The sequence below is a fragment of the Coturnix japonica genome, chromosome 15 (genome assembly GCF_054131305.1).
Source record: "Coturnix japonica strain WE chromosome 15, WE-NBRP24, whole genome shotgun sequence".
Taxonomy (NCBI): domain Eukaryota; kingdom Metazoa; phylum Chordata; class Aves; order Galliformes; family Phasianidae; genus Coturnix; species Coturnix japonica.
Window position 1 is genome coordinate 16,633,489 of NC_140677.1, and position 26,628 is coordinate 16,660,116.

Sequence of the window (26,628 nt, forward strand, 5' to 3'; positions counted from 1 at the left end):
ACCTCCTCCAAATCGTACTGCACATTCAGAACCACCAACCTGACCAAAAGCAGCCTGACTGCCCACGGCAAGTGGAAATTCAAGTCAATTTGAAGCATGGAGGAAAAGGAAGGGATTTTCTGGGTGCCATCAGAGCCACCAAAGCCATCAGACTCATTACATTTGGCACTGGGGCTGTGGCTGAGACAGTCACAGCTGTGAAGTAACAGCTTTGAGTCAGCCTGAAGAGAGAAGCAAATGAGCCAGTCTGTTTGCAGCGACCCAGTAATAGTTGGTGTTCCCAGAGAGCACTGCCTGGGAACCCCAAAGGGTCACTGCATCCCACACTACACTGAGGCACCCAAGAACAGTGCTCGGTTGCATTCACATAGCAAGAACCAGAAGCCAGTATAGCCAATTACAAGATTATTAACTACAAACTCCTCCTCCTATCCATAAACCAAACACAGACCCCCACGTAAATGATTTCATTGAATGGAAGGGACTTTGCCCTATGGCTCACAGTCTTCATGCGGCACTAGAAGCACACAGTGACAAACATTTTGTGCACCAGTGCAATGCTGCAATTACCCTGTCATGCTATACTTTAATCAGGGTGATTTTGGGGGAGCCTGTGGCTGGGAAGTTCCTGGAATACCAAAGGGCACCTCCCTAAGCCTGGGCAGGAGGCGGCCACCGGTGCAGACAGCTGGCTGCAAAGCTGCTGCTGCTTCAGCTCTGCAAGGCAGGATTAAAGAACACAAGGTGGTCCCAGCATAAATCTATTGAAGCTGGGTTACATCGGAGGTACTATGTCATATCACCTGCCAGACTGGCTTCCAAACACCTGGCTGCAATGAATGGAGGCAGCCTTTGTTCCCTTGCAAAAGATCACAGCTAAAGCATACACAGCCTCTTCTGGAGCGGTGAGGGTTAACTCAGACAAGCAAACAAGGGCTGAAGATCAGCTCATCTTTTCCATTCAGACAGATCCTGCTACAGAAAATGCTGGTTTCTAGATGCTCGGTGTCTCAGTGACTTCCAGGAACAGTGAGCTAAACACAGCTACTCTTCCCAGCACCAGCTGAGGGGGAGGCAGGGGATGGAACACAACCCTGTTCTTGGAAGGCAGGAAAAAATAAGGCTCTGGCAGAGCTGTGCAAGCTTGCCTCTCCCTCCTCCCCTCCCCAATAGCCTCTTTCAGCATCTCTAATTCCTCAGGGTACAGCTGCGTTGGTTTTTCCTTTTATCAAATAAGCGTAACAGCAATGCATGAAAACTGCAGGCAATTTTCAAGCAGAGAGAGGTTAAGTAAATCAAATAAATAAATGATAAGCTCATCTTCACGAGCTCAGATGTGCCCCATGATTCTGCTCAGTTTAGTGCATGACCTACTGTACTTCCTCACATTTTTGTTAGATAAACACAGAAAGCTACAGAACCATCCAGTCCACGGAAACTATTTTTGGCTACTTTATCTTCATGCAATATGAATTCCAAGGGCTGATTGGATATTTGGACCTCTCCCAGCCTGGCTGACTGCGAAGGCAGCAGACAGTCATCTCACTGCTATTCTTCCACAGAAACAAACATCTTTTAGAGATGACAAGTATCTGGCTTGTAGGTGCAGCACTCTGAATGAGATTCGGGGAACTAGAGCAGCCACCAGCTGCAAGGAATGCAAGGATAGCCTCAAGGTACACACATAAAAAAGGAAAACAGGATTCGGTCAGAGTTGGCTTCACGGTTCCCCACAAGTTGCTCTCCAAATACGAGGCAGCAGCACTGAGTGGTGAACAGAAGGAGAAAGCCTGCTGCAAACCTTGCAGTCAGCAGCTCAGCTGGATGAGAATCTGCACCATCTTTCATCCAGACAAAAAAGACAACAACAATGCAAGCTCACACGTGCTGTGGTCATGAGCTTCAAGCTGGGTGCAGCTTGGCCAGCAGGCAGGGGATAGAAGGTTCTACCAGTGGTCGCCCCAGTCAAGGGCTGTGGCTTGCTGCCACCGAGACACTGCAGGAGAAGCTGTTCCCTGAGATATGCAGTAGCTGTGCCATAGATAAGACTTGTCTCCAGCACAATCAGTCTCTCACCTATTTCAAGTGTTACATGCACTTAAAATGCTGTGGCTTGCTATTTGCTTTTTGGTGCTTTTTCCCCCTCTTTCCACCTGCTGAACAGAAAGAAAATGTAAGTTCTGCATGATTACACAGGAGGCTGAAGTCCCCTGCAATGCCAAGGCTGCAGGCTTAGAAGACAAGCAGACTTCCTCATTATCTTCTATGGATGCCAGGATTGCGAAAAAAAAAAAACACCAAAAAACAAAGACCAAAACTAAGCAGAAGGAATAGCACTGAATGCAACAGAGTCTGCAGCAAACCACAAGGGCAGCTTTCAGGCTTCAAACCCCTTCCCTGTGCTGATCTCTAGGCTCTCAGACATCAGCTATGAGACCAAAGCACTCTGCTGTTGCTCTAGGATTTCTAAATCTTCTGGCACAACACGGCATTCATCTTCGGGGCCCTCAGCTAGAAGCAAGAAGCCCAGAGTTGGGCGCCGGGGTCCTTTTTAGCTGTACAAAGCTGCTACTTGCCCATAAATCAATGTAGATGTGCTGATTTACAGCATGTGAGAAATTGGCTCATTAGCACTAATTAACCAGAGGCCCAAGCCACACGATTTAAATATGAAGAAGGCTCTTGAACACCCTGTTCAGCCCAGGAACTGGGATTTGCTTGGTTCCTTCCTATATTTAGCATACAGTAATGTAACTGAAGCAACCAAATTAGACTCGCAAATAGACCGGTTTCTCAGTACTTAATCAAGGACCTTTTCCCAGAACTGCACAGGGCTGAAATTAAAAGAAAGGAATGCGTGGTAATCAGCCCAGAAGGACACAAGGAAACCACCATGAGTCTGAAGTCCAAACATGCAATCTGGCCAACTGAATGTACCGTTGTTTGAATTCAATGTAGCTGCAGAGCGGCTCAGCCCAGGGATCAGACACAGCACTCCATAGGGCACAGCCCACGTATAAGGAATTACTGAGGAACTGCAGCTCTGGAGGTCTGTAAGTCACTGTGGTTACAAATGTCCTCAGCTCCCTTCCTTTGTGGATGGGGAAATGACAGGACCGAGGTCACAGCCCTATTTCTGCCTATGACTTTGTGAGCAACAACAGGTACAGAAGGGAGTGACCGAAAGGCAGATCCAGCATCCAGACTGCAAAATGCATTTGGTGGGCAATGATCAGTGTGGCAGCACAAAACAACAAAGCAAGAAGAGGAGGCAGGAGCCCACAGCACTGCTCTCCTTCACATTCACTATTGGTGGGTCTTAAAAGATAAATGAGTGGTCTCCATTTTATGTCCTCAGAATAATTTGAGTTGGAAGGGATCTTTAATGGCCATCTAGCCCAACTCCTTTGCAACAAATGGGGACACCTACAGCTCCAACTGCTGAGCTCCAACAGCTCAGAGCCTCATCTAGCCAAACCCTGAGTGTCTTCAGGGTCAGGGCTTCCACCTCCACTTTGGGCAACCTGTGCCAGTACTTCATTACCCGTAATGTAAAGAACTTGTGAGGGCACAGTGCTGGCTCATATCCGACTACCACCCACCAGCACCCCCAAGTCCTTTTCAGCAGGGCTGTGCTCCATCCTTTCATCCCCCAGCTTGTACTGATAGTGGGGATTGCCAGGATATAAAAAAACCTTCTTAAGCCACCTTTAAAATCCATTTTTCACTGTAAGAATGAATAGAAAAATGTTAAAAATGACTTATCAGTCACCAGTTTTCATATTACTATTAGGAAAATCCCCTTTCCTCATTCTAACCTAAGAACTGCCAGAGGAATACAACAAAGAAAATACTCGGTAGGCAGAAATAGACATTTAAGAAGTGTTGTAATACTTCAGAAGCTGCCAAAGCTTGCAGCTGATGGTGAATGAAAGCAAGCTTCGTTTCTACATAGTTCTACAATGTCAGCACAGCAAACCTCACAGTGTCAGTCAGGACCCTGCACAGACACTGATGAAGTGCTAAGTTGGAGGAAGGCTGTCTGAAATTCACCTTGGAGCCACACTTCCTAGCTTTGGCAATGTCTTGCAGGGGTCAGCTGTACATTCACAGCTCCCCTGTTCACAACTCATGGTGAATAGATGACCAACCTGCCATGCACAGGACAGAGCCCTGGGAACATCCTCATAATGGCTTTGGCCAAAGAAGTTTTCAGGTTGAGTTTATTTCCCACACCATCTCCTCTTGGCAAGTTTCTCCTGTATGATGTAGGAACTCTACCAGAGCAGGACAGGCAAGGCAAAACTCTGAACCCCACACTGCTTCCACATGCTGCATTCTCATCCCTGTCTAGAGTAGGCAGTAGCAGTGAAGAGAGGACAGGGAAGGGGGGAAATAAAGGGAGAAATAGGATACAGGTAGCAGCTAACAGCAGCACAATTCACCCCGAGGAGAGGCAGCTGGGAGGGAAGGGCCAGCTGGCTCCTCCTGCAGTGCTCTGCTCCCAATTAGTAATTACTCACTTTGAGCTCCTGGTATTTAGAATCGATTATACAAAGCCACGCCAGGGAAAGTATGTCCTGTATGGTGCAGAACCTTCTCAGTGCCCTTCTAAAAAACATTATGGCATAATAAATCTGCCATTAATATTAATAACTCCATTTTGAATCCCATTTCTAATTCCATTTCCCCCAGTAATCAAATAATGAATGTTGCTTTCACATTGTTATTCAAGATATCAGCTTGACAGCAGGAAAAAAAACATATTGGGCCCAGCCTCTTATTCATAGCAAACAGTGACTAATAATAATGCTAATGGCAAAGAGCAAGGACTGCAGAACCCTCAAAGTCAGCCTAACAACCCAAGAGCCTCTCTGAGATTCACAGATAGGAGCATTTCCTAGAAATAAAATGAGAAGAAATCATTTATTCTTCAGTTACGAAACACTCACTGGAGACATAAGTGCATCTGAAAAATAAGCGTCAAATGCAATTCAAGGAAACACACAAGTGGCTCCAATGTTTTAAGAAAAGCCAAGCTACCTTCCTATCAAGGCAATATTAACAGATGAAGTGGAATTACCACTTCTGTTGGTGTGGTGAGCCCCCTTGAGCTGAGGGCAGCTGTGAGATGGAGCCTGTGGGGGAGCTGGGGGCTGCACAGGGCTGCAGATAGTAAGTATTTTCTGCCATACAATTCAGCACTGCATCAGCATGAGAACTAACTGAATACCTCACCCTTAGCCTTGCCTTCCTCCATCCCCAAAGGCTGCTCCTTCCAGCAAGCTTCTCCCTGCTGCAGAAGCTCCAGCAGCAAAGATGCTCCAGGGCTGGGAAACACAAGCCAGCCCAGTGGTGCCCCAGTAGAGGCACAGCCAGCATGTCATCTTTCCTCTGCTTAATCTTCTAAATCCTCCTTACTTGGAGGGGGTGCAAAGGTGGGAAAACTCCCTCAGCCCGCAGGCACATTGTCTCTGGAGCACCCAAGCCCTACAGGTAAGTGCTGTCACAGTGAGCACTGAGGCTCAGCACCCAATGCACCATTTATAACAGCAGGCTCAGTGCTGTGCAGGATCTGCATTCCCTGCCCTGCCAGCCATGAAGGGCATTAGCACAAGCATTGTCATCACCATTCATAATGTTTCCCAAGGAAATTAATTCCTAAGTACACAGGAGTTCAAGGCAGGGGTGATCAGAATACCCAAACAAACCAACGTGCTGGCACTTTCCACAGGCAGTTAATCCAAAACCAACACTGCTTTGAGGGAGAGTGGCTTCAAATCTCAGCCAGCTCCCTTCCACCTCAAACCTGCGGCTCTTCAGTGCCTTTCTGGATGCAGAGCCTCTTTCCAGCCTCAGAAGCAGCAGTTCCTATCACAGCAGCAGCAGTGCTTTGTGCTGGAGCAGCCCCCAAAGGCCCTAAGACCAGGAGTTGCACCCAGGGCTGGACCCTAAGCCCATAGGAACCCACAGATCAGGGAAGAAGCCCTTCACTCTGAGCTTTCTGCACGATGGCTTTGCTCCAGCCACCCACTTTCCATTTCTGCATACTGCAGCCCAGTGTCCTCGATGTCCCAGCATCCAAAATTGCCACCTGTGTTCTTAGTACCACTGCTGGGGCTCTCACTGCAAGTTATCTGAACAGGCTCCTTCTGAAATACTTGTTCCTCATCACTGTTTTATAATACCTTTTCCTGGTGGCTTAATAAATTAGAAATTAATGCATTGTCCTCCTGTGATTCAAGTACATTATTCTGCTGTCACCCAAAACACGGATCAGAAACACTCGCTAAATGCTTCTACTTATTTTCGCCTTCATTAACAATTGCATAATTTCCATTTCAAAGAGGCCTTACACAGTGCTCTGTTTCAAGCAGATTGTTTAAATTCTTCAATGTCCTTGAAGATAGCAGCCGAGGATAATTGTACATTTCCCTTTTTATTTCCAGTTTTCCGCACTTCATTTCTAATTCATATTAACTGCTCCCCATTCTCCCTCCCCTTCCACACTGCTCTTGTGCTTTGGCTCCTAATGCTGTCTACACCACTGAACAATGATCAGCCTTTATGAAGATGCCCCCTTCCTGAGGGCAGTCACAGATCTCTTCCAAACACTGCTCTGTTCTTGAAGAATGCCTGATCCCAGCACCCATGTGAAACACTCACCAAACTCTAGGCAAAACGTCCTTTAGCTTTGGATAAATTATGTTACTGGTTAGAAAAGCCTTTTTGTTTACATTTTCTTCAATGAGGGTGGCCATCCTGCAGATACCACCAGCTTCCAAACCAGCTCTGAAATCCCTCGTTCCCAGTGGAGAAGGGTCAGATGAACAACAAAGCATCATTAACTCTTTAGCTCTTAGGATCAGGCTCAAATAGGCCACCCTATAAGGAATGGCTGCTTTCAGCATTCTATTAAGGGCTTGGTCAAATTGCTCCCTCCTGGCACCTGAATAAACTTCCCTGGCCAAAGCCAAAACCAGGCTGAGCCCCAACCACAAGGGATTCCTGCACCCAGCTGAAGTCAGAGCTCTGGGCCCAGCAAACCAGGGCTGTCACAGCTCTCAGCATGGGAACACTTTGGCCTCAGCCCAAATGCATTCTGCCTACACCTCTTGCTCCAGGCTTGTTCCTTTCAGAAACACAAGGTATTCTCAGAAACCCAGACCTCCCTGCGTCACAGCAGGAAGTGACTTGTCATGGTTATTCCCTGAAGAACTTCATTCTTCTGGTAGCACAGAATGGTAGGGGCAGGCGGAGAGAAACTGAGTTTGGAGCCTCACAGGGCAAAGTACTGGGTTGACATTTAAGCCCAGTTATTCAGAATTAACCATCACAAATCAGTTTAACTCAGAAGTTGCCCTCTCAGTTTGTCAAATATGAGAAATGCTACGATGCAGGCAGCTCCTCACCCACATCCGACACTACCCAAGGCTCCATCAAAGTGAAAAGCATCGCAAAATTCATTATGCACAATGAAAGAAGAGATTCTTCTGGAGTCTTACCTTGAGCTGGGCCACTGATTTCTCTGCTTTGCCCAGTTCTCTCTCCCTTATCTTGCCATTTTCACACAAGAATTCCCAAAGACAAGTCCTAAAGAATACAGCAAAGATCACAGAATATGCCTGGGGCTCCCTGACATCCTTCCTGCTTCCTTGGCTTCCAAATGGCAGGCCATGCTCACAAGCAACAATATGGAATCATACAACTCTTTTTAACTGAATCAATAACTATTCTTAAGTGGCTTTGTGGGATTTTTTTTTGGTACGGTTGTTGTTTTTCCCTTTTAAACTAATGATGTAAGTGGAGAAACGAGGCCATGTTTGGTGACACAGTGGAAGGACTCTAAACTATCAAAACCACAATGCCCAGAGGCGGGACTTTCCCCAGATGCTTTAATTCACCACAGTTGAATTCAGCAGAAGATACAGCATCCTCTGCAAGTAGTTACATACTGCGTAAGCTGTATTCATTCACTCACATACAGAGCACACCCCACAACATATAAACCCTTTATCTGTCAGGCTTCAGTTCAGACCTTCACACTCTTTGGGGTTGCCATTTACCTTCCTATAATTAGAACATTGCTGTTCTCTGGCTTGGTTGCCTCCATTAACAAAGGTAACTTTACAAGGATGAAAAAGAAAATTGGGAAGAATATTCCACAACTCTGACTTTGGAATTAGGACTGTTGAGATCGTGCACCACGAGCAGCTTCAGGAAGAGTAGATAAGGCTTATTTTATCACAGCAACACCCGAGATGCTCATCCTATGGCACTATGAAGCTGCAAGTGTTTTTCTAAGGAGGCAGCGTAGCAGCAAACAGTTCTTCACTCAAGTACAGTCCTCAAACCTGGTCACCTGTGCACCTGCAGCTGTCAAGAGACCACACTTGTGATGCAGATCATCTGAAAAGATCAAGTCTTCCTCTGGAACAAGGGAATGGGACTTTCCTGTTTAAAATGTAATCGTTTTTCTGTATTTCCTGAAGATATCTAAATGCCCTCACTGAAATTGTCTTTAGTTTGGTTAAACCCAAGCAAGCTGTAAGAGCTGTTACATCTACATCAGCGTCTGCCCCCTGTTCTACCTCAATTCCAGAGTCAGCTCACCTGTACAGCCCTAATCAAGCTGCTAAAGAACAAAACAGCACTGGAAACACCAGAAAAAGGCAACACTTGCCTTTGATTTATTTTGAAGTTTCCCATTCATCACCATCTTTTCCATATACACATAACATCTCACCCAAACCTGGACTGTTTTGATACTTCACCAACCAGTTCTTTACTAACTCAATGCAGTTTACAAGGAGTACATTTCTGGCACTCAGCAGTTACTGCTTCTCAGGCTGCTCTCCTGAGTTAATCTTATCTCAAAGGCTCTGTGTAAAACCCTCAGCTTTTTAAATTATTATTATTATTTCCTGCTGGCTGCAGCCATTGCAGGGAAAGCAGCACTCTCCTAGAAAGCAGAGATTTTAATGTGTTTATAAGCAGATACGCTGTGATACTGATGTCACTGAAGGAAGAAATGCCCTGGCCCTGGTGCCAGTATCTCTATGAGCACAGGGAATGTTGATGGAGATGGGGTTCAGTAAATGCAAGGGTGAAGTACGGGTCTTGACTTGGGACAGGGAGCAGGGGTCCCACTGAGGAGGGCTATGGTAGCTTGATGATTACAAATGCACATGACCAGAGGGTACATGGGAGACATGAGAGGCATGCCTTCCTATACGCATGAAACAGTGACCACTGTTTCATGATCCACCCTTGACTCCAGCAACGATAACAATGACTGTTGCCTACGCCCATGGTTGCTATTGCTGATGTCAGTGCAGTATAAACCTGGGAACCCCTGGCACAGGTTACAACCACAGGCTGAATTCCCCTTTGATACTACTTAAGCCAACATGAGTTCTGAGAAAATGTTGCTACACGTCTCCATGACACGCTGCTAAACAAGCACCTCTTTTTTTCTTTTGCCTTTAGTTTAGCAGTGATTTCTGTGTATGGTCCCATATGCAGTGCCCTACAGCAGGGTTACTTGGAGTTGGGTAACTTGGCAACACCAGTGTCCTTGGAGAAAGCTATATGCTTTTCTAGCCACATGTGAATCAACAGCACTCTAGTCAGGGCTGTTTCTGGCTATCAGAAATCACTATGCAACAAAAACACCACTATTGATACCTTTGTCTGTGACTCTTAACTAGGACAAAACAAAAACCTCTGTACCAAAGCCTTAAAACAGCCAGCACTCCAGCTCTGAGGCTCCGAAGACAGCCTGGACTTAGCAGGCAGCCACCACTGAGGTCAGGTTAACTGGCGGATCCAGGCTATTACCCAGTGCAATCAGCGTGAAAAACTTGAAGGGCTGTTTTCACCACTGCTCTGACTCTCCACAACATCACAAGGCACGTTCCCTCTCCCTTCACCTGCCATGAGGTACTTGCAGATCACAGAGGTCTCCAGGAATGAAACGCTACTGACAGAGACCAGGGGGATTCTGTGCTATTGCCCAGAGCGAAAACCAACCAGTGGGGAGACCTTTTGCTGGAATCCTGACCCTTCATCCAGGCAAAAGGCAACTGGCTTCAATGCCACGTTAGGCTCCTTCTGCGCAGAGGGAATTTGGGCTTTGCAGTTCACAGGCAGTCATGGAGGACGTGGGGTGAACACGGTGTTGGCAATGGGAAAACACTCTGAGGAAACTGAAGAGCTTTTGCCCTTCTTTCTGGAGCATGTCTTGTTCTCTTCTGAGAAACCAGGTCCAATGAGTTGAGCTGCATAGTCTCCCACTTAACCAAACCCTCGAAAAGGAGAAGTCAGGGAAGGAAAAGCCATCTATGAGAAAAGGTGGGTTTGATGGGAGCTTACTGAGCTGCAGCACGTAGCCTTTAGGATTTGTGATTATTTCTGCTCTGGTTGTAATTCTGGCATTCAGCAAAGATAGCAACAGTCCTTTCTTCTCTTAAAATTAGTTAATATTACTTAAGTTTTAACCTGAAATGTCTAACCCCTGAGAGGAGGAGGACTCCTCGTGGAGCACTCATCAGCCAATCCTGAGAAGTCACCTAAAGCCAGGAGGCCCATTTCTTCAGCTTGTCACATACAGAACCATCCTGGTCACGTGGAGTTCTGCAGTCTCAACAGCTGAAGCTTCTTATCTTCTGATCGTGACATATTTATGTCACTTTTACAAGCTACAAGCTACCCGGCTATTAGCTTAAATGTATAAACAACATCCTCATCTGAACATACTACCTTCTTTTTTAACCCACACACACACTCAAAGCTGGTTAAAAACTGATGGATTTTTGAGAATCAAGGGGAAACGTTCCCTAAAAGATTCACTGAATGCAGATTGTTTTCTCAGCAGAAATAATAATACCAACAATAACAATAATAAATAAAGAATAACAATAAATACTTCCAGCCAAACATGTACATATGCTCAATTTTTTGGGGGGAAACAATTAGCTTTCACTTGGATTGGTTTTTTTTAGGATTGGTTTTGGGGTTTTTTTTGCTACTTGATGCGAACTGCTGCCTCCTCAGCCAGCTGAACTCAATCAACTGCTGTTCAACAGAACTTCCTCTATAGCAACAGTATTTCATAGAACTTATGACGCTCTGCTGTAACCTCAAGTTCTCCTGTGTATGGACATGCTTTGAAAGGAACAGCTGCACTTTATCCACATCTCTCTACTTCACTGTCATGCCAACAAGAAAAAAACATGAAGGGAAACATGTTCACTAAACCCACTATGAAAAACGCAGACACAGAACAAAGCGAGAGACAGCAGCCAATGCCAAGTCCTCCAGCACACAGTGTAAGAGGATGAGAGAATCCTGGGCATCCCCACCCTCCTTCCTTGCATGACACTGGTATTTTTAGGGCACTCCTCAGAGTCTGCGTCCAGTCAGCCCTTACTCAGGGCCAGGAATTGTATAGCCACTGCATCACGCCAGAAATACTCAGCCACAGCTCGCCCCAAGCCTTCAGCCAATAAGTACAACAAGGTATTGCTGAGCCCACCAGAATAGAAAAGGCATTAAAGAGCGTGACTGCAGAGTCATTCTCAGTCCAACACTGCATGTTTCACACTGTTATCACACGGCTCAGATTGCATAATGACAGCCAAGCACAGGAGTGACTTACCTCCAATGAAGATCACAGGCCCATGATGAGACACAGCCTTGGTCTGCCCACCACTGCAGCTCCCTTCACACCACCGAGATTGTTTTAAAGAAAGCAAAAAATAGGTTATCCAGTTCTTTGGGAAAGTCTTCCTTCAGGAAAAACAATTCACCTGTTTTACATTTTTAACTAATTCTGCTCAAGTCTGATGAGCAGGAGAGCAACCCCTGTGCAGCCTTCGTTCCTTATATTGACTCAGCTGGAAGCTGACACCCAGCTGAACTTCTGAGATCAGGAACTTCCTTGGGGCTAAATGGTGAAAGTAAAGCACATCCAGCCTGGCCGACTTGCACCTGTGTCAGTGCCCAGATTGTTCTATTGGAGGATCCAGTGCCTTCCAGGTGTCTAGGTTTATATACTCCTCAGCTGCAGTCACACCAAGACAAGCCATGTTCTTGCTGCCAGGTTCAGTGAGTGCCGCCTTCACTGCAGTGCTGCTGCACACCATGCCCTCCTGGGCACCACAAAGGTTCTGTGCGCAGCAAGGCTTTCTGAGCCAGCAGAGAGTTTTGCTGTCTGCTCTGATGAAGGCTGTCAACCTCAAAAAGGTAGCAGAGTTTTCCTCATCTTTACAAGTCCTACAAGCCTCGCTGTGCTCAGGTGTTTTGCCTTCCCTTGCATCCCTGATTAATCCCCAGCCTACAGATGTGACCCTACTGCTCCAACAGAGCTCAGGTTGTCAAGCCAAGTCAGCCACAGGCTGCCTGTCTGCAGGAGCCTCTGGTGGCACAGAGCAGGGGCTACTCACATGGACACGAGGGCAGGAATGGCTCTGGCTGTAGTCAGTCACTTGCTGTGGAGGAGTTCCAGCTCTGTGCATCCCAAGGCCACAGAACACTCTGCATCCTGCAGCACAGGGAGGCACTTTCTTGGAAAACACAATGTGTTTTACACGATGTAAAGCCCTCCTGGTTTCACGACTTTCAACCTTTCAAGCTAGGAAAGTAAACCAGCACCAGACCAAATGAGAATTGGGATGTTTTCATGAGTGACGGTAAATCACATCACTGCTCACATTGCATAAGAATGAGTGCCTGAGTTCATGGGGCCACAATATTTCTACCCTGACAGTGAGGAAAGGAGGTCAAATCAGTGAAAAAGTAATCCATATCCACATCAAGAGACCTGTTCTCTGCCAGAGAGTTTTGCACTACTGCAAGCTGAGCCTGTGCCCAAACTCTTCTGGGTCTCCAGGGAGGAGCAGAGGCAGAACCCAACAGACAGGCTTTAGAAACCAAACACTTCCAAATAACTCGGTCATGTTCTTGACGTCACTTCAGAGAATAAAACATAGAACCCAGAGTACCTGGTACTAGACCTAAACCCAGCCACAGTGTGTTACAGCGTAAATACACTTCTTGGAGATCCTTCTGCTAACATCACTGCAAAGTGCTGTGAGCAGGATGTGAGCAGCTGCCTCCAAATGAGATGTCAGCAGACAGGAGGCTGGAGACGAGCCTCCACGTGAGCCCATGTGATCAAAGCAGGTGATCCTTCAAACCCTCTCTGCAGAGATTTTATCCCAGCGGGGCAGTCAGGCTGTGAGTCACCTGCCACCAGTCACACTCCCACCAGCTCCTCCCAGCAGCATCAGGGTTTCAGGTGGAAAATTACAGGTGTGTTGTGGACCAAAGTTGTGAAACAGGTCACTCTGTGTGCTGTGTTTCAGGTGCTTCCTACAGGTGTCCAGCTGAATGGCTCAAGCACGGCAAAGCTGTAAGCACTCTGGAAAAGTTCTTAAAGTGAGCACTACACGTTTGTACTAACAGGTTAAAAGAGAAGTCCCTCACAAATATTGTGATATGGCATATTTGCAGTTAAACTTCACTTTTATACTGTCTCTCTGACCCTGTGAAACGAGAAGCAAATGTCTCACCACTTGCAGAGATGGTTCAGCATTGCCCCCTCTGGCCAGCGGCAGCACAGAAGAAAAAGTCTGACGAGTTCAACCGGCGTAGTTCCTTGTTTGCATGGGTCTTCTCAGGGCATTGCACAACGTCAGCCTCCTTCGGGTGGATTTCCTCACCAAAGGTTGGCACTACTGCCTTGAACATGGACTGCTGCATCACACCAGTCTTCCTTCTTCCTCCTTCTGCAATATTCATCAACTTTGGGCAGAAGAAGTGGCACACTTCATAATCCCAGCTAGTGACGTGGCTATTAAGATATTAAGAGGCATCATCTCCAAAGTCTTCTACAAAGACTGTGGAAGACAGACCCCAGCCAGGAAAGGGGAAAGACGGGGTAACCCCCATTTCCTGCAGACCTTCTTCTTCCTCATTTTATTGATCTACCCTCTATCACGATCTGCCCCATCGTTTCATCTGTTGCATCCACGCAACAAAACTGCAAGCAGCAGTTAAACATTTCTGGGCATGGGATGCCTCCCACATCCAAACTGCCAAGGTTTGCTTGTTGGTGTATTGCATTTTGCACCAACCACAGTTTAGTTCAAGAACAGACTCACAGCGCTTCTTTCTGAACCAGTTCATGGGGACGTACCGCGTTCTGTCCTACCACACTCCCATCTGCCTTACCAAAGGGTATTTATAAATCCCTAAAACTGGATTGCCTTTCAGGGAAGGCCGCAAGGTCCAGTCCATCAGGTGCTGGAATTCTGCAGGGCAGGAGCAGCGCTGGGCTCCTCATACCTTGTGGATGATGGCAGAGCTTCTTTTAGTTCTTAACCTTTTCCTTCACGGCAGAAGGAAACCGTGTCAGTGCAAGTGAACATGCCGCACCGGCACGAAGAACAAGCCCGGCTGCCAAGCTAATTGTGGAGATAGGAACAGGGGCTAGGAGGGTAGGAAAGGAGATGGGGTGCCCTTTCTATTAGAGTTGTTTTGACGCCCTAAATGGGCCAGGAGGAGGGAGTGTATCTTCTCAGATAAAGACTGATTATGCAATGCAGGGATTTTATTCTTCCAATGGAAAAATCTTGACAACCATAAATAGGAGCGTTCACATTACAGGGAAATTCTAGCTAGGCTTTTCGCTACATCTCCTGCAGCACTTTCCAGATTCAACCACCTTCTTCTATCTGAGCTCATGTGCACACTGCGGGATTCACATACTTCACCCCCCATTACCTACAGCCAGACTGAAGTCAGTGCAGCAAGAGGTGAAAAGGCTGAAGAACAACCTCTTAGCAATAACCCTCAGTGCGGGCACAGGTAAGGGGAAAGATTGAAATGTACTTAAACTGGGAGGGAAAGAAGAGGAAGAATGGCAGAGGGAGGAAGAAAAACAAAAGGAAAGAAGTAGAAATTTGTATACACAGGGGAGAGTCCCAATATCTCCTGCATTAGACTGATACGGAACACACGGGAGAATCTGTGGAAGTTCTTAGAAGAAGAAAGAGTCACATTAAGGTTCTTGAGTCTTTAACTTCAGTTTTGAGATTTTTGATATTGCAGGAAAAGGAGCGAAAGGAAATCTATTACCTGCAGACCACACCTGTGTTAGTCCTGCAAGGTTTCCCTTCTCCCTGCCAAAACTCCATGTTGGTCCACGATCACTTGAAAACCTAAGACCCCTACACTTTAATGAGCAGCAGCCAAGGGAGATTGGCTGCTTCTGAGAGACCTGTGACATTTCACATCATCAGATATGAGCCTGTTCTGGGAAACGGAATTTTTATACTCATCACATCCTTCCAATGCATCGACTCCATCCATTAATGGCAGCCTTCCAATGTTCTACTTAGTTTTACTGCCAAGCCAGGATCATGCAGGGGAATAAATAACTGAAGTCTATTAGTAACAGAAAAATGCTATGCAAAAGCAAACTCAGCAGAGCTGCACCACGGATTCTATGGCAAATTGCAGAGTAGAAACAGAGTTTTCTTTTTCAGAACAGGCAACAGTGCTCCTCCAGCTTTCGCCCGTCAATCCTTGATGCTCTCCAGATCTGCAGCCAGAAGGAAGGGGAAATAAGTTGTTTCTCTGCCTGAATGTTCATGTCTCATTATGAGCTTAAAAAGATACACGCTCTGCATGCTCTGCTACTCCTTTCATTCTCAGTTCTGTCCAGTAACATCTAATTATTCCTTTCTTCTTGCATTCTTTATCTCAATTCTAAACTGTCATCATTTCTAGGAATACCTTTCTGTACCACAACTAAGGATTGAAGAATTTGTTTTAGCTGATTTTTGGCTTATCTACCTTACATTCTCCTCTTATTTTCTAGCCTAAAAACTTCAGCTTGCATTATAGGCAAGCATCCCTCAGCTCTGACCCAAGGCAACAAAGCTGTTGTGAGAACACTCACAACCCAAGAAATGATTTCATTTTCTCTCAACCAAAACACCTTCCCACACTTCCAAACAAACCTAATCAAGACGGTTTGCAAAAGGGTCCCACTATCATCTCTGGCAAAGGCAGCTCTGCTAAACTTCCTTCTGCAGTTTCATGCATAAAGGCTATTTCCACCAAAGGTATTCCCAAAATACATCCCAGAACATATTTTAATCTTTAGTGGAAAGAAATACACAGAGATATAGCATATAAGGAATGATGGACACAGAGACAAAGCTACCTTACTGCAGCCACAACACAGATCTGTGCCAAAATGGAACAGAAAATGGCAGCAACTGGGAAGTGGAGATGGAAAGTTTACAATTGCATCCTACTCTGCAGGTTTTGCTACTGCAAGATGCTGTCAAATGGCCCAACCCTCAGCCAGGTTGGTGAAGTCTCTGTCCTCAAGCACTGGGATACAGCCAAAGCTGGCTATCTGCATAGCTCAGCTACCTTTAAACTCCCCTTGTCCTGCAGCTGACTTAGAACTTGGCTGTTGGTTCTCCATTACAGCTGCTGACTGCTGCAACTTGCTCTCCTGCCTATACATTAGGATTGGGCTGTCCATAGCACTGGCATGCACAAAACAGAATGAGACTGCATCAGAGATTTAAGTTACTCTCTACTTTCTTTGCTCCTGCAGGCTTCTCAGGTTCCTTCAGTTTCCATTTCTCCCTTTGAGATGCTGCTCCAAAATCTCACTCCTCTAATGGCTCAAAATCTAATTTTCAGGCTAAGTTTATTAATAGCAAATTTGTACCAATTTGTCCTTGTGCCAGTATTGATCTTTATTATAAGGCCTCTCCTTCCCCTCTAGTATTTACTTTGCAATGAAGTGTTTACGAAGAGACATCACATTCCTCTTCCAGTCTTTGTTTTGCTAAGCCAAACAAACTGATCTCTTTTAGTTTTCTCTCATCTGCTGAGCTTTCTGGCCCTCACTCACCCTCTGAGCCCTGTTCTGCACCTGCTCCTATGTAAGCATTCTTTATTGACAGAACCATACACAGTGTTCCCAGCACTCTTGAATCTTGGCATTAAACGTCCCTGTTTGTACCAGGACAGTCTCCTTCAAACCATCCCTGCAGACACATTGGCCCCAATACTTATCCATCGTATTTCTTCTGGTATCAAAGTTACTCTGCTGCCCAGCTGCCTCCATAGCTCTTTCCCTGCACTCCTCCTGCTAGCACCTAATACAGATGGCTCCTGGCTCTGTGCTCCTGCAGGGCTCCCACACTGTGGACTAGTTGTACTGCTCTGCTCCCTGACTTGGAAGGTAGATTCTCACAGGAGATTCCCCCAGTCCCGTTTCTCCTCAGCCTCCTTCCCCTGTTTGTTGGCTTTTCTGCCCACCACCAATCGCCTGCACCTTCCATAGGTCAGCCAGCATTGCCAAGGCCCCAAATCTAAGACTTCTGCCCTACTCAGAACTACACAGTCTTTAACAGACTCCAAAGGTCCAAGACGCAGATGAACCACCCATCCCAAATGGCCAGATATAGCCACTGAAGCTTCCTCGGCTTCTTCAAACAGGGGCGTTCTTTTCTTAATGTGGGTCACTTCTCCCCACGTGTCCCTATGAACTAATTGCCAGCTGCCGACTCATGGGGAAAAAATCCTGCTGGCTTCATTGCATTGGGGTTTCCCTGCAGTTTCTGGTACTGTAACCTGAGCGAGGATGTCTCGGATCACAGCCCTTAGGCCAGCCTTTCCAAGGCTCACTTTGAGAGCAAAAATGACACACAGAGTACAGGTTAATAACAAGCAAAGACATTCTCAGACCTGCATGAAGTATCAATTTGGACGTAGCTAAACCCAGATCTTAGCTTAGGGAACAAAGAATTCCTCTGTTCTCCAAACCTTAATCCAGTTCTGCGAATTGATGCAAATGGGGACATCTTGCTGTCTTGCGGATGTATAAATCAGATGAGCACACTCATGGGAACCTGCCCAGTGCTATTTCAGTGGCACAGTTCCAGGAAGTGCCCTCATACCCTGCTCCCATGTGCCCTCATGTGCTGCTCCCAGATCCTTGCAGTAATAACAGCCTTAAGGCTTCATAGCATAAGCCAGCTCGGAGAACCTGCCTGCTCTACACTAACTTGGGAACTGCCACTCATTTTCTCATCTCTCCATCTGCAGCACAGCTGTCGATGTTGTTATTTCTGACTCATGGAGAGCCCAGAATTCCCTGTTAGGTACGGCTTTTCTTTTTAAACTGATACCAATGATAAAAACTGGGGGGAAAAAAGTCTTTAAATTGGTGCAGTGTGTGTGAACATGACAGCTTGGCCTTGCTACAGGCAGTAGCAGCATATTGCTAACTGCCCCCTGCTTCTCTGATGGAGTATTTTATTGCCTGTAACTTCTGGTGTCCAGACTGTACATGAACTGCCATGAGAAATCTGCATTGTCACTGCAGTCCTTTGCCATGCCACAGCCCTGACAGAACTGCTCATCTGCTGTGGATGCTATTCCCAAAGCAAACGTTTGCTTAAGACAAGCAAGTAATCTGTCTCTGCAGCATCAGTTTGTTTCAACCGTATGGCATAACAACCTCACGGATTTCATTTCAGATTGATAACGTTTTCACCTGTGCTGTGAGCCACACTACAGTTTGGTTTCCCAACCCATAACCTCCCACCACTGTCTGCAGTGACGACTGCAGAAAGGCAACCAGAGAAACACTCCTCCACACGAGCAACAGAATCTCACCCATTAGGCATCACATCACAGTGCAAAGTGCAACAGGAAAGGAAGGTAGGGAGCTGATAATTCTAAAGCTTCCCAGTTAACATATGCTATCAGCCCTGTTCCAGCCTTCCATGTCTTATTGGAACACATCTGTACCGCTTGTTTGGGCAGCACCTCAGAAAAGAGGAAGAGGCATGACTATGTTTGCCATTTTGCCTGTGCAGGGGGAGTAGGGGGGTGGCAAAGGCCCAGCACTGAGCACACGCTGTCCTTTCCCTGCGTGAGAGGCAGGAAAGATGGCAGCTGCTTGAACAGCATGCTCCTGTGTGGGAGCCAGAGAAGAGCAGCTCGTGCAAAGAAGGAATTTTTAGGACTTTCACTATGGAGACTTGGGTTTGAGTCCTGATGTGAAAGCTGAGTCTTCTGCACTCAGTGCAAAGAAGGGTAAGAAACACTCACTACCTTCACAGGGATAGACAGACAACCAAGCACCACCAAAGTGTTCTGATGGGAAAACTGCTTTTAAGACCTTTGTTTGATTTGATGAAGAGCATTGATTCTGATACAAACGTTCCTGCCAAAGCTACTTGGAACAGCTTTGCTTCTGGCAGCTTAGCAGCTCTATTTCAGAACTTGCAAATTGCACATATTTTATCCTAGAGGTTTTTATACCACGAATATCATTTATTGCCTTGCCCTGACATGACAGCAGCTGTGAAATATTTCATCTTCTTTCAGATGATCAGATGAATTGCATCATACTACAGAACAAAACGTTACCTGATTTCTTAGATGAAGCCATTCCTGGGTGTTACAATGGCACCGTCAAGCTTTCATTACATTGCAAACAATGGACTTCCTGTTCTAGGGAATACAATAAGATGTTTCAATCCATACTAAGTAGCAGCTGATCTTATCAATTAAAAGCATGTTTTCCTACACAATACACTTACTATGACTATCAGCGTATACTTACCAAATCAGCAGTAAGTTGCATAACAACTTAAAATGGATATAATTCCAAATGACAATTCAGAAACCACAGAGCAAAGCACTTCTGAAATCCAAATCTGGGACACAGCATCCTCATGGGAAAGCTGAAAAACGAACTACTTAATTCTGATTAAAGAATAGGGGAAAAGAAAAGAACAAACAAGCCGTAGAGTGACAGAACTTCCCAGAAAATAGCAGTCCTGAGTTACCAGTGATGCATATTAATTTGAGAAGCCTGAGCAAGGCTTTTTTGTTAGGGACAAAAAGGATCAGGATGGAGGGAATTCTGCAAGGACCCACAGCACGAACAGCAGGACTGCAGGAGGGCAGGCACAGAGAGATGCGAGTGCACCAGGGCACTGAGTGTAGCTTTGGTGGAGGAGTAAAGCACTGCTGGGTCAGCAGCGCACAGAAAAAGGGCCTCTTCAGCCACAAAAGCAGCAGGTCAGCTCCTGAGGGAAGCATCACTCTCCTGTGTAGGACAACACTGGGATGCTTGAGGTGCCCACATGAGTTTCTTCACCACTGAGATACCTTCTAGACTCTGCATGGGATGAGCAGTTGCTATCATGCACCAGCTGTCGCAGACTGGGGCTGCAAGCATTTACTGTGCCACCAGGGTCCCAGCAACAGCCAGATCATCTCTAAACAGAGGTGAACAGTGTTCATCTCTACATTTGGGTGCCCATGACTCCGGCCCATTCATGCTCATGACCAATCCTGGCCTCCTCATCCCGGCCCTTCTGAGAAACAATGTTATTTAGTTGCTAAATTAAATAATACTTAACTAATATATTTATCCTGATATTTTAGATGTGGCAAAGGCAACCTATTCAAAGACAAACACTTCACTCACTATTTACGCCACTTTCCTTTCCCACATGGGCCATGATGGATGGAGAAGCCAAAATAAATGAATAATTCACTGCCTCCACAACCTTGGCTTCAATGCTGGTCAATAAGGCACGCAGTTGATCCTTGAAGTAAGACAGATGATGTCTTTGCTGGGCTTATGGAACTTATCCATGGAGTTTATTGCACAATTCAGGATCTGCATCACATATGTGTGAGTGTCATCAAGGCGGAAAAGGTTACAACGCTGAACAAAGGGCCACTGTCTGCTGACACTAATGAGACAAAAAAACTCACTGACCTGGAAGCTGAAGTACAAAAACTGCTTGCAGCCTGAGTGCCCCCTGCCCATACGCATTAAAAAGTCTTGTTTGAGTGCAGGATAGCCTTAATCTGCAAACACAACACAGGCTAACAGCATGACTTTCACCCTAGCAAAGCCCATCAGCCACAAAACCAGATGTAAAGCGGTGCAGGAGTAAAGTGCATTTTAGAGTGGGATTTTTCTGTCACAAGCTTATTCTAAATTATCTAGCATAAGGAAATCTACCCATGAAAGCCAACAGCGTTGGCATAGGGTGAGTTATACAAGACCCTGGCAGGAGAAATAAGTACTGAAAGCTTAGAGAGAGAGATGGAACAACCTGTGAGAACAGCTTTTAAGCACTATAGCAATACAAACACGCTGTGCTTGGCTTGCAAAGGATTAGAGGAGGACTTGAGAGAAGCAACAGGCTCAAAGTCAAAAGGGGTGGTGAGAAGGTCATCCTCAATGAGTGGCGGTGGAAAAGAAAAGTCTTACCAGCTTAACAACCTCAAGTCCCTGGAAAGGCTCAGATTGATGAGGGGACCCTTGTTTCATGGAACACAAATACTGCATAGCACCAGGTGGGCCAACTTCAGCCCAGCTGGAACATGCAGGGCAACTTCACTGAGATCAGACTTCAGCTGCCTACTCTGGATTTACAGCTGGATCATCAAAGCCCAACACAAACTTATGTGTATTTCAGACCAACAGTGAGGATTTTGCAATCAGAAGGCACTCTGCTGGGCAAGGCTGCTTTTGTAGCAGCTCAGGCTGCTAGGTTCAGGACTCCAGGACTCCACTGCAGCAGGTGCTCGATAGCACACTGTGCCCCACACTGCCTATGCTGTAGCACACACTGAAAATTGCCCTCATGCTACATCTCAAGGTTGAGGCTCCTCAAATCAAACACTTCTCAGGCTGTGCTCTTCCATCTTTTCTTCATGCAAAGAGAAGGGAATAGCAATAGCTGCTTCCAACTCTCAAGTGAACTGCTTCACTCAGTGAAGTGAGAAACAAGTCCAGTGAGGTTGACAGAAGCATCATTAAGAACAGCTGAGCTCTTTCCCTATACCATCTGCATTGGCCCTGGATGTTTGGAAGGCTGACTCTTCTTTGCCATACTGCAGATTCTTTGCCATGCTGCAGCTCCAGCCTGGGAGATGAGAACCCGTTTCCTGATGCCCCGAGCCATGGGCAGGATGATCTCCAAATACTTCAGCTGTCACAGAAGAAAGAATGAAGGCTGAGACTACTTCAACAAGCTGAAACCAGATCAGGTACTTAATAGGGATGAGGTACTTTCCTCCCCAGGCATCGGTTTGTTTGCATGCTTGTTCAAAGGCTTTACACCCTGCTGTAACTCTGCTCGTGTAGCCACGCTTATGGTCATAGCACTGCAACCGAAAGTAGTTTCTTGTTGATGCCCATTCTCAATGAGATTGTATGAGCATGCAAGACAAAGAAAAGTGACTTTTCAAATTTACTGAAAAATGAAAAACTGTAAAAGAAAAAGATGAAGCCAAAGACCTTTAGAGGTAGGGAGCTGCTATTTAACACTACAGTTCTGATGTGAACCATGTACAGTAGGCAAACCATGGAGACCACAACATGTGGCAGTACTGCAGCAACGATGTATTTCATCCTCCTGTACTGCAAAAGCACCACTGGCTGCTGTGAACAGGATGCAGACCTAACTTTCTCAGCACTCTGTTGTCGGTTGGTTTGCCTGGGTCATGCTCTCACCGTGCTCAGAGATGCACTTGTGGAAAATCTAGCAGTGGTACTTTGACTTACTCCCACATCCTTTGGTTTTGCACGAGCATCACTGAAAATAAGCAAAACAAACCTGACTTATCTTACTGCAGCACAGTGCTGTTGGCTCATTCTCTGCCTGGGTATGATTGAGGTGAGTACCACAGGACAGTCAGAGCTTTCTACAGTAACCGACTACATCACATCCACTATATGAGGGCCTCATAAATATTCTGAGGCAGAACTCTCTTATGTCCCCACACTGAAATTCTCCAGCACGTGGATTTCTCTTTCTTCAGGTATGAGAGAAAACAGTTTAAAGCAGTTCAGTCAAAGAGACAATCCCTTAAATACAGCTGATTTTGCAAGTGTTCCAGTACATTTGCACACACCATTTTGCGCAAAGCTCTGAGCACAGGTCCAGTCCTGGAGCAGTGTGCATGGAGCACACAGGTCAGTGTGATCTCACCACTCACTTCAAGCATGCTCCTCAGCCTGCTCCATTCTTCTCCCTTATTTCTACCTGAAGTCTGACACTACCCATACATACTGTCTCCAGAAGGGATCAAAAACCCAAACCCAAGTGAACAGACAATCTGGCAAACTGCTTATACATTTACTCTGCCTTCAGAAGGCTTGTCCACCATGGTAATGGGTGAGACCAAAAAGGCAAGGGGCAAAGACCACACAGATCAGCATCCTGCAAGGCACCACCTCCTGCTCACAGGCACAATTACAGAAGCTCTTCAGTCTTCAATGCAAATGCTGGGAACAAGTTAGGTACAGGATCTGAACCCTGGGCTTGTCATCCTAAGCCTAACTGGCTCAAAGAGGCAACTGCAAGGCAAGAGAGAGCTGGTTACAGGCCTGATTCTGTAACTACTGCATGCTGTTTGAACATCCCTGATGTTACAGTAGCTTATGCAACCTGTCCCAAACCTCAGCAACTGAATGACAAGTGCGATTTGGCTACAAACCCGGTGCAAAGGGATAGTGCTATCTAAATAACTCGCTGTACTCACCAGGCACTGTACAAATCATGCTGAGCCTTGCAAGCAGCTGCCAGGCAAAAGCAGCAGAGAAAAGCTGTGAGGTGACCCTCCACAGGGAAGGGGAACATCTGAAAGCCCACACGCTTCACTAAAAGCACATCAAAACATCCATGAAAAAGGCAATTGGCTGAAAGAACTTGATAAAGTCTCTCTTGGAATCTCATCATCATCTCAATTGTGAGAGAGAAGACTTCTCCCGCTGGGTGTTTGTCCCTCTGGATGCAACCCTGAGCAGAAGAAAACAAGTTTCTAAACTAAAACTTTAAATACAGCTTTTGAAAACTTGCCCAGACAAACAAAACATTAATGCAAGTTTTGGCCTGGTCTCCACTGCTTGGGAAATAACTTCTCCCCACAATAACAGAAGCTGTAGCAGCTCTGTTATTTCAATCACCACAAGCACAAACACCTCCCTGCACCATGTTTGAAGCACACTATCCTTCAGCATGCTCTGCCTCCATTTCCAGCAGGGAAAGAAGGGTGTGAAAGTGATCCACAGAAACATTATGTTGGTCTTTCCTCAGAAATAAGGACTGTAAGGGAACAGGCTAATACAGGGAAGCTGCTGTGAGGAAAGAGCAAATTCTACACCTCAGGACAGGAATAGCACCCAGCTTCTATGAAAGCAAGGACAACTAGGTACTAAGGTACTTTCCTGCTGTAAGCACAGAGAAGCATCAGAACAGACTGTGTGCAAAAATCCCAGTCATCATCAGAAGCCTTATAGGTCAAGTTAGGTAAACGTGAATGATGTAAGCCAAGCTGATCCTTACTTGGACAGGGAAATTATGCTAGATGACTGATGAACTCTCATCCAGTCCATTGTACTCTATGACCCTGCATCACAGAACTGGGTGCTGGCCAGTACCCTGCACACATTCAGTCACCTGGCTCCCCAGAGGATTCCTGTGCCACCTTTGCTGAGTCCCTCTGCATTTTGCCAGCTCTGCACCTGGAAAGGGGTCTCATCCCTGCTGCATATGTCTTAGACTCTCTGAGGCTCTTAGGAAGACCCTTTCACCCCACACTCTGAATGGAACACAAAAGCAGGGGTGGCAGTTGTAATTCAGGATGTATACTTGGAAGTTACACCAGAGCAAAAACAGACTATCAAAAGCTATGGATCAGTGCAGCCCTGAGGGAGATTCAGGCCTCCCATAACCAGCACAGCTACAACTTCTGTATCACAGCCACAAGGACCCCTCCCAGCCTCCCTACACTAGGCCTGTACCTCAGCACGGGAATGGAGTTAAAGCCCCACTTTGCAGCCATATCCACTGAGTCCACTGTGGGGTGGGGGGCTGCACTCTGCCACACTGAGAGCACACAGGAAACCTGCTCCCCACAGACACAGCAGGCTGGGAACACAGCACCATCTGCAGGGCTCTGCCACACACCGAGCTTTGCCTGTCCCCAGCTCAGAAAGCCAGCAAGGTCTGGGTAGGCACTTTGTACCAGGTCACTCTCCAGAAATACACACCTGAACCACACTCATCAAGGTCCTGTAGGAAAACAAGGCTTCTCTGAAAGCATCACTTCAGAAACAAATTGCCGTTTCAATACAGTTCCAAAGACCTACTGAGATGCCAGAAAATTAAATGCATTTTGATAGCGATTATGTAAAGCATCAGCCTTTCTGAGGCTCAGGGGAGCAGCTGCACGGCTGCAGAGAGCTGACGTGCACAGCAGATTGCTGGCATCAGCACAGCCTTATGCTCACAGACACAGTCAGTGCTTTAGTGAGGGCTCTGGGAGTATCTGAGGTTCTCGCAGCTACCACATCCAAAGAGCTTCGCAGAGCTTCTGTACCAAAAGGAGCCTGGGCCAATGTGTGCAAAGCAGTGAAGAACACGTTGTACTACAGCAGCACATTCCCTCAGATGCGGGTCTGACAAATCCCGCCCCTTGGGAGGAAGAACAATTTTTCTTCATTCTTGTCTTTATGAGAAGGTCAGCAACACCATGTGATTATCCTGACGTGTAACCACTATGCAGTGCAAGCCCAGAGAAATACAAGCATGTTTGTTATTGGTTTTGCTATAAATATAGGAATTTAACACTTGCCCAACTGGATTAGACCAAGAGTCCACCTCTCAGAAGAAGAGCTCAGAGCTCTAACAAGTGCTTGCTCTGACAAAAGGTGGCTGCATCCTGCAGCTCAGCCAGCAGTGCTCACAGAGGGGCAGCTTCCTTCACAGCCTGCTGCAGGAACCAGCCTTCCCCTACAAAAATGCAACATGATGCTCTTTAGTGCTCTGATATCATAGAACTATAGAATGGCCTGGGTTGAAAAGGACCTCAAAGATCATCCAGTTTCAACCCTCACACCACAGGCAGGGTTACCAACCACCAGACCAGGCTGCCCAGAGCCACATCCAGCCTGGTCTTGAAGGCATTCAGGGACTGGGCAACGTATCACCCAGCTTCTAAAGTATCCTGCAGATGTACACTGTGTTTGTTAGCTCTGTGTTTCATAAATACTGTCAACTCTCAGACAAAACATTTCAGAAACCAAATTTAAAGGCCTAAGCCTGAGAAACTCTGCTAAAGACGCTAAGATGTTATTGTTACTATTTACTACAAACAAACAAACCACCACAGTACATTTCTGACCACAATCTGTACTCACTGCTGCCAGAATCAGCTGGGCTGGAACTTGATTTCCAAACCTATGATTAAGTACACTCTAACTGAACCTTTTTTCCTCACTTTCCATCCATTTGCTCTACTGTGCTAAACCACAGCAGGTAGCACAGTCCAACGAGGGCTCATAATTTCATGTACAAAGCTTACAAAGATGTTTCAGGCAGCCCTAAGTCATCCTTCCCCAACAAAGAAATGGACCTCAGCTGATCCTGTGGGTGCCAAGAGACTGGATCTTACTTAAGACTTATCCTGTTGTCAACTTCTGTATAACTTTTTTTCCCCTCATCTTTTTGATTTCTCTGAAACTGAAGCAGTGATTCTGGCCTTCTTTGT

At 46.3% G+C, this 26,628-nt stretch overlaps 1 protein-coding gene across 1 annotated transcript in view; it reads right to left on the reverse strand.

Moving 5' to 3' along the window:
* The window catches only part of LOC146758399 (uncharacterized), a 50,183-nt gene extending 34,760 nt beyond the window's left edge, over positions 1-15,423 (reverse strand). Inside the window, exons 1-2 of the mRNA XM_085516613.1 lie at positions 15,142-15,423; positions 11,660-11,722 (exon numbers count right to left, since the gene is read on the reverse strand). Of these exons, the coding sequence (XP_085372739.1) occupies positions 11,660-11,722; positions 15,142-15,292 (214 nt within the window). The 5' untranslated portion in view covers positions 15,293-15,423. The remainder of the gene's footprint in view (positions 1-11,659; positions 11,723-15,141) is intronic.
* Positions 15,424-26,628: the final 11,205 nt, after the last annotated feature.